Genomic DNA, 8,808 nt, shown 5'->3' with positions numbered 1-8,808 from the left:
AATAAAATTTACTTATTAACGATTAGTTAGAAGATTAGATCTTCCTCTTTCCTAGTCGACCTACTTAATAACCACTAGGCTCCTTAGCAAAGAAGATAACCCCCATATATACCACCAACTCCTTTTGACTGCTAAATTTATCATCATCACACGACTTATCATAATCCGAACATTTTCATTTTTCAAAGCAATGGATTTTTATCTTTTTTTAATATTAAAAATAGAAGAATTTGGGAAATTAATTTAAATATATGATTTAAAAATATTACATATCAAAATATAAAAGTTTGGAAAAAATTTATAAAAATATAAGACTAAAAATTAATTTAATAATTATTATTAAGTTTATATTAATAAATAATTAAATCAATAATTTAAATACTTTTTAATCTTTAATATAATAAAAAATTACAATAATCAATTTAAAAATATATATAATGCTCTCAAGTTTAACAAGCACCTTATTATTTTGGCATCCTAACAAAAATGAGTTATTAACGACAGCAACCGCTACCAAACAGTCTGCTCTAACTGAGACTGTTTGGCAGAAGCAGCGCCTCTTCTCTTCTGTTCCACCGTATCCACAATTTGACAGCCCAACATAACGTTAAAATTTCACCCTCTTCTTCGTTTGCCACGTACACACGCTGACGTGGGAGAAACAAACTTTCTCACATCTCCAACCAGCCATATACTCGCCGTCACAGCCCTCACATAAAACGCCAAATAAGAAAAGATCATTCCAATCGACGACTCAGATTGCAGCTGTGACCACAAGATCTGCCTCCCCCTGTCAAGGTGTAGTATTCCTCGCTTCTCATTTTTTCACGAATTCCAAAAATATTAATTTCGTATCGTAATTCATGTTTTCCAAACGGCCGAAGCAAAATTCCGTTGTTTTATTTTTTTCTTCTCATATGCTATTTCCGATAACTCCTCCTTTTCCGTTCTATTTCCCCGGAAAATATCCATCTCGATTTTCCTGGAAAATGCACATATTGTTGAGCGCAGGTTTAAACTCTCTCCTAAATTTTTCTTCCATGATTCTGCCAGTCATTGCCATCGTTCTTTTGTTCCTATTGCTTTTCGTTTCGGCACATGGCGTATTTCTTTTGTCCCTCTGCATACACTCGAGGTCTAGGGTTTTGACCTTTTCCTTTTATCCTATTGTACATTCCACGACAAAAAGGAAAATGTAGTGTTTCATTGAAAATCATGGCTGAATTTCACCTTTGCGATTTTCATATGGACATAGAGTTTTTATTTATTTATTGAAAATCGATGGTTGTCTTGCCTCGGTTAAGAGCATTTTGTCTATGAAATGTGAAAAAAGGGGTTGGTTATTGAATGTGTTTTACGTGTTAATCTTCGAATTCGTTAACCTATCTTGGCTCAAGTATGTACTTGATTACCGCTTCATTGCTCGTTTTTGCAATTATGTGCGATGAAACTTAGAATGGGGAGTGGAAATGGATTAAAATATGGCCGTGGTTTTAGAGAAGTATTCTCAACCTTTTTGTTAGTGAGAAGTAGAATTATTGTTTAGAAACACTTTGTTCTTTGATTTGTCTTCTAGTACTGTTAGCTGCTGCGTATACTATGTTACTAACACTTTCGAGAAACGAGTGCACATGTTATTTGACCTTTCTGCTGGACATTGGCATTCTGTGTCATCCTACTCAAAATCTCTCTGCACCTCTTCTGCTTCTAATTTTGCTGTGATCTTGTATCTTTGCTTCATAGTGTAGCAGCAATATTGCAATGATGTATTAAGATAATTGATGTAACCATCTTTGATTCGGAGATAATTAAAAAATATTATGACTAAATCGTTTTACTAAAAATTTTCTAATGGAAATAATTTGCAATTTTGTCTAACCTTCCTTTCTCTATGATCAGATTGAACAAAAGTTACTTGATGATTATGTGTCCACTGACTGCAAGCTGTTATTTATATTCCCTTCTCTCAATGTAAAGTATAAGATTGTTGCTATTGTCCACTCTTGGTGGACCTGCTTGTGCTCTTTGATAATGTATCTAGCTGAAGGCAATTGATATGAATATGATGGTGGCCAGCTAACAGTAATGGATTGCACTGCACTTTAGTTAGTAAATAGTTCAACGTTTTAAAATTTTTCAGCTATTTTGTGATAACTATTTCTATATAATATATGGCACACCAGCTGCGTTCTCTGGTGGTTGTCTTTGTCTATTCCCCTTCTCCCTGTCAAACTATGTCACTCTGTATATAGTTATTCACTTAATTAGAGTTTGTGATTTATTTATATCTTGATGTGTAGAGGTGGAATGATGCTTCCAATTTTGGTTTTTCTACTGTAAATGCAGTTATTGATGTGTAAACACACTTAAGTAATCTGGTTTTTGATGCAGGATAACTGTCCTATCTCAATTTGGATTTTCTACATGTATCAAAAGCAAACATCCTTATCTGCTGTCGGTGGACTTTGTTAGTTCTACATGCCGCATGTCAATTTTGAAGATTTGCCTTTGTTCCAGAAGGGTGGCTGTCTTGTTATACATACGATATCTTACAGGATATTGGTTTTCTTACCAAAAAGACAGAAGGAGAGAAAATTATAGAAAATAAAAGGTTTTGTGGGAGTGGAAACACTTCATATTGTCTGGAATATAGGAAATTTAGAATTGATCAAATCAAGGAAGACCATTTGTTACAACAAATTCTAATGCTCTGGTGTATGGGATTGATGGATATTCTATGTTCTTTCATACTTCTCTTCCCAGTTGTTGAGTCCACTAGCAGATTAGGGACTTTATGGCCTCTAAACGTAGGTGTGGAGTCTACAGGAACTATGAGCTGGACAGTCTTCAGTTCAAGTATATTTGTGCTTGTAGCTCTTATTCTCTCCATGTATCTAATATTCGAGCATTTAGCTGCTTATAATCAGCCTGAGGTTTTTCCTTTTTTCCTTTACTTTTGGGTCACACTCATCTTTTTCTCCTGCACCACAATAGATTTAGTGATTTACCATTTATGTAATGACTAGCTCCCCTTTTTGTAGCACTTCTTATAGCTGCATTTTCAATTTCAACTGACTTTGCTATTTCTCCCCTGTATTACTTTCTTTCGTTTTATTTCAAAATGTTTCTAATTTCTTTTTTTTATTCCTTTAATTCAGGAGCAGAAGTTTTTGATTGGTCTCATTTTAATGGTGCCTGTTTATGCCTTGGAATCGGTAAGAGATGCTAAGTAAATGGACAAATACTACCTGTTCTGTATATAGCATCTTTTACATGGGTACATTAGCTCATCCTAATAAAGACTAGAGTTAGTTTCTTATTTTGTGTGTGGAATCTAAATAATTTTTGAACCTGGAAGTCTTTTAATTTTGGCTAAACTTTTGTCACTATGTCGTGGGATATATTGGAACTTTCCTATTATTTCATGTAGGATAGGTTTTCAGCTTCCCTAGTGCTTACTAAAAGTAGTAACAAGCTTTTTATCATAAAATATATGCTGCAATGTCTCCAACAGTCAAACTAAAATGCTGCTTTTTTTCACTCCATATGCATCTTTCTGTTGTTTTGTTTTTTAGAATGCTCCATTATTTAATAGTGATCGTTCTGATATCTTTAATACTGAAAAGTGTCTCCTTTTTGTTTATGTCATACTCAAAAGGGTATGTTCGTGTTTAACTGATTATAGAATTTTAGAAAAGGTTGGGTTTTATTTCTCTGGAAGGACCATCTGTACTAGTATTAATGTGTCTGCTTTGTGTATATAATCCAGCCATGGAAGTTTGTTTATTGCTTTCTTTTTAACATAATCTTAGTAGTAAATTGGTAAGTTTTGATGTTTTCTTGATGCAGTTTTTGTCACTATTGGATTCCAGTGCAGCTTTTAACTGTGAAGCTATGCGGGACTGCTATGAGGCTTTTGCATTATATTGCTTTGAAAGATACTTGATAGCTTGCTTAGGTATGTCAAACGGATTGTGTGCCTGTATGATCTTCATTGGTTGTAGCTATTATTCATGAAATTATATTTTCCAGAAATACAAAAGTGTAAGGATCAAGAGATTTTCCTCCCTTTCCTTCTTCTACAATCCCAAATTTAATTCAAAATCTATTAATCTTTGTGAGGCTTGAATGTTATAACTCATGATTAAAAGATGTCATACATCTTCTCAACTTCCAAATTATTTTGAATTTGTCATGCTCTTTAATACAAAATTATTTTTGGTTGCTTGTAGGTGGTGAGGAAAAAACAATTCAATTTATGGAAAGTATGAGCCTGACAGAGTCCAGTACTCCGCTTCTGAAAGAATCATATGCATATGGAGTTGTGGAACATCCATTCCCCTTAAATTGCTTGTTAAGAGATTGGTATCTTGGCCCTGACTTCTATCAATCTGTGAAAATTGGCATTGTACAATATGTATGTTTACTTTGGTAAATTGTGCCTTTTTTCCTACCCATTTTCTTTCTTTTATGGGAAAGAAGAATTCATGCCTTTCTTCTTGTTGACTAAAACCTACATTCCAGATGATACTGAAAATGATCTGTGCATTGCTGGCAATGATCCTCCAGTCTTTTGGGGTTTATGGAGAGGGGAAGTTTGAATGGAAATATGGGTAAGATTACATTGGCTTGTGCCTTAGATCTGAGATTTGCTTGTGTATGATGCATAGAATAATTCATAAATATATAATCTCAATTCTCAACTATCAAGATAATTCTTGATTGTAGATAAATTTCTTGTTTAATTAGAAGTAGAATACCAATTGAAAAGATGTATGTTGATTATTATTTCTGCTTTTCTATTTTCTATTTTTTCTTTTAGGGAATGGAACATTTTTATGACCCTTGGTGAAGCCTGATTCCCCCATGTGTTTGCAGGTATCCATACTTGGCATGCATTCTCAATTTTAGTCAGACATGGGCCCTGTATTGTCTTGTCCAGTTCTATTCTGTCACTAAAGATAAATTGGAGCCAATCAAACCATTGGCAAAATTTCTAACTTTTAAGTCAATAATCTTCCTGACATGGTGGCAAGGTGTGGCTGTTGCATTTCTTTTTTCCATGGGAGCATTTAAAGGGTCATTGGCTCAAGAGCTGAAAACACGCATACAAGACTATATCATCTGTATAGAGGTATGCTATTCATGCATTTTTTAAAGTTTGGTTGTCTTTTTTTATATTGCATTATTAAATCATCTCAATTTTAGGAACTACTACTATATGCAATCATTGGCATATGAATATTCTTCACGAACAAGTTTAAACTTCTATTGTCATCTATGATCTTTGCATGAAAACCTAAATGTGACAGCAGCTTGTCACAAAGACTTGTGAGATTGGGGGTCATTTTAAGCCGTTCAGGACATATCAGGTGGATTATTTCATATCTGTATCATATATGAAAGCATATAAACTAACAAATATGATTAGTGATTACTATATGTTATTTATTTGTGTGCTTTTTGTAAGCCAAAAGCATGATATCAATCGCCTCTTAACCATGTAAGATTAAGTAATCAAATTAGTTCTTCTGTTCCGTAAGCATTCCTGCACTAATGCACATTTAATGGTCTAGTGCCAAGGCTCCCTCTATTGTGGGGTCCGGAGAGGTACATGCATAGATGAAGACTTGCTCCAATGGGAATTCAGTAGTATGAATTGATCATTCTGCGACCTTTTCATTAAATATTTGGTTCTAGTCTTTTTATTTAGAGCCTTTTGGAAAGACCAATGATTATATGTTTCTAGTCCCTTAAAATACATTATATTTTAATTTTGGTCTCTATAAAATTATTATTTTTGCTTTTGTCCTTATATTTTTTAAAATTATTAGTTTTGGTCCCTAGTCACTAATGTGGCTAACTTAGATGATGTCGTGTGTTAATTTTTATTCATGTGTTGATTTTTTGTGAAGTCACATTAGTGAAAAAGACCAAAACCAATAATTTAAAAAAAAAATGTAAGAACTAGAACAAAAAGAAATTAGAGAGATCAAAATGTGGTATATTTTGTGGGATCAGAAACATATTTGAAGTTCTCGGTTGGCATTTTGTATATGATTACCCATTTTGAAATCTGTTAACAGATGGGCGTTGCTGCTGTTGTGCACCTTTATGTCTTTCCTGCAGTACCTTACAAAAGAGGAGAGAGGTGTGTCCGTAATGTAGCAGTGATGGCAGACTATGCCTCACTAGGGACACCCCCTGATCCTGCTGAGGTTCGAGACTCTGAATGCACTACTAGAATGCGGTTGGGTCGACAAGAGAGAGAGAGGCGTATGAAATTTACCCATAATGTTCGTGATGTAGTCTTAGGAAGTGGTGAAATCGTAAGATATGAAACACTTGAATATATTAAACCTTTAAATTTTTAGTTATATCTCTCTGTCATACTCATCTGTGCTGTTTCTGCTGTCTTATTTCAGATTGTTGATGACATGAAATTTACAGTTTCACATGTGGTAGAACCTGTTGAAAGGGGTATTGCAAAGATAAACAAAACCTTCCACCAGATATCAGAAAATGTGAAACGTCATGATGAGGAGCGGAGGAGAAACACCAAGGTCAAGGATGATAGTTACCTTGTTCCCCTGCGTTCATGGAACACGGAATTTTCTGATGTTCATGATAGTCTTGTGGAAGGAAGTGCAAGTGATGGGGATTTGCCCAGCGGAAAGAGCCAATCCAAAGCGTCAACATCCAGGATGAGAAGATAGCATTTTAAAAATTTAACAACCTTTAGTGTTGCACATACGAGTTAGAAAAATACCAGTAGATTGTGACGTGAAATTGTAATCCAATTGGACATTGTTTGGTGAGCGTTATAAAAAATTGTATAAATTATGTTCCTCCATCAGCTAATGAAAGAGGCACTCGCCGGTAGATGGCTGACATCAATTCCCACGGTTATATCAAGGGTGAGACTGACGGATTTCGTCTAATGTTTGTTGCAAATTCATGGCCAAAAACCTGTAGTAATGGATTGAAAAAAAGCCACATTTTCAGCCTACAAGAGGCAATTTTGAGTGCATAAAAGATCCACATTTTGGTATAACTGGCTTAATAGATATGTATATTATCTGAACTAATTATTACCGTAGCAATGCTATGTTGTTGAATGTGCAATAGTCTGAAAATAAAATAGTTAATATATTATGAATCTAAGTTTTCATTTGAGTGTGGATGTGTTTTTAATTATACTCTTTTTTGGTGATATGTTGTTTCATTCTTGTTTAGAAATTTGAAAGTATTAATTACTTTTTAGTTTTTAGGTATTTTTTCCAAATTTTAGTTACTCTTATTAATGATTCTTAGGTTTTTAAATTTCTTTTAGTCTTAAATATAAGCTGCTTATATTCTTGTATTTATTTATTAATTTTATTTAAATTTAAAATATTTTACAATAGATCTGATACTTACAAGTTTAATTAAAACGTTTTTTTTAATGAAATTACAAATTCAATATTTGGCGTGAATGGAAAAAGTATGTAAAACGATAAAATAAATTTACTCATTTATGAGGATAACTCTTTTTTTAGCAGCAAATTATAAGAGTCTTGGGAGAGTCTGTGTTGTGTCTATATTTGATTTTTGTTAAGGCTATCTTTGAAAGTTGTGTTTAAGAGGGAAGAAGAGAAAAAGGAAAAAAATTAAGAGTAAACTTTAAACTCTAAATGTTTCCAAATTCTTCAAAATTCTTTTAACTATTGTTTCTTGAGTTTTCCTATTTTGGGTCTTTTCTCTTTTTTATTCTCTACTATTTCATAAATAGGATTTTAATTTTTAAAAAAATATTAATTTTTCAATTGATAATTTTTTTAAAATATTAATTTTTAGAAAAAAATATTTTTTTATTTTGTAAAAGTATTAATAAAAAATATAAAATATAATATCATTTATATACTTAAACCCTTTATTAAAAAATTTAATCTCTTTTATTCTTTAGATTCTTCTTTTTCTTCCCTTCAAACTCTTAAACAAAGTCTTAAGGATAATGTAATTTAGATTTTTAAATTTAACGAAAAGATCTGTTATTTATTAAAAGTTTATTAATGTGTTACATAAAAAAATATTCTTTAAATTTCATTGATTAAGAAATTTATTAATGTAGAAAAAATTCACATCAATATATTTTACGACATTTGTGTAAATTTAAATAAAATACTATAGTATCTATATATATTCATAATTACTTTTAAAAATTAAACATATTTACACAGATAATAAGTTTAGTACCTGTTTTTCTACTACCTGAACTTTAAACAAAAATATTATTTGATATAAATTATAAAAATGAAGATAAACGAGTAACCAGTGATGTTCTTTGACTAACAAACTTAAAGAACAATCTCAGAAGGATAACATTTCGTAACTATAAAGACAATGTTAAATAATTGTAGCAAGTTAGGATTTAAAATTTTATAAAGTGAAGATGAAGTTATAATAGGATTTGCATTGTGACTACAAAATTATAAAAATATAAATGTAATATTAATTTTTAATTTGAAATTTAATATAATTATATAGGGCATTGAATTTGTGTTAATTATTATTCTTAAATTATATATTTCAGATGGGTTTAGTTTATTTATGATTATGACTACAGATGGAAAATTTTCCTAAAGTATACAAAATAAATGTTCATTGCAGTATACATAAGGAAATCTTTTAGTAGAATAAAAACTGTCATTTTAAAAAGTTATTATTACAAACAAATTCTTATAAGATGTTAATTTAGTTGGCAAAGATATATTTTTAGATTTATGATAAAATTTTACTTTTAGTTCTGTTATTTTTCTTAACTTTTAA

At 31.6% G+C, this 8,808-nt stretch overlaps 1 protein-coding gene across 4 annotated transcripts; it reads left to right on the top strand.

Moving 5' to 3' along the window:
- The first annotated feature begins 872 nt into the window (after positions 1 to 872).
- Positions 873 to 7,048, top strand: LOC113853031 (protein LAZ1 homolog 1). 4 transcript variants are annotated; one of them, XM_027483471.1, is made up of 10 exons: positions 877 to 1,011; positions 2,392 to 2,611; positions 2,764 to 2,933; positions 3,159 to 3,215; positions 3,850 to 3,958; positions 4,233 to 4,417; positions 4,525 to 4,613; positions 4,879 to 5,134; positions 6,087 to 6,329; positions 6,426 to 6,943. In XM_027483471.1, the coding sequence occupies exons 3-10, from the start codon at positions 2,832 to 2,834 to the stop codon at positions 6,714 to 6,716; spliced, it is 1,332 nt and encodes a 443-aa protein (XP_027339272.1). In that variant the 5' UTR covers positions 877 to 1,011; positions 2,392 to 2,611; positions 2,764 to 2,831; the 3' UTR covers positions 6,717 to 6,943. The 4 variants fall into 4 exon arrangements, with proteins under 4 accessions (XP_027339271.1, XP_027339272.1, XP_027339275.1 ...); XM_027483470.1 differs by having other exon boundaries at positions 873 to 1,011; positions 2,392 to 2,933; positions 6,426 to 7,028; XM_027483474.1 differs by lacking the exon at positions 6,426 to 6,943 and having other exon boundaries at positions 2,392 to 2,933; positions 6,130 to 6,312.
- Positions 7,049 to 8,808: the final 1,760 nt, after the last annotated feature.

The sequence above is a fragment of the Abrus precatorius genome, unplaced genomic scaffold (assembly GCF_003935025.1).
Source record: "Abrus precatorius isolate BTA unplaced genomic scaffold, Abrus_2018 Scaffold10, whole genome shotgun sequence".
NCBI lineage: Eukaryota > Viridiplantae > Streptophyta > Magnoliopsida > Fabales > Fabaceae > Abrus > Abrus precatorius.
The sequence above is the reverse complement of the archived record's forward strand: the minus strand, read 5'-3'. Positions and strand labels throughout refer to the sequence as shown.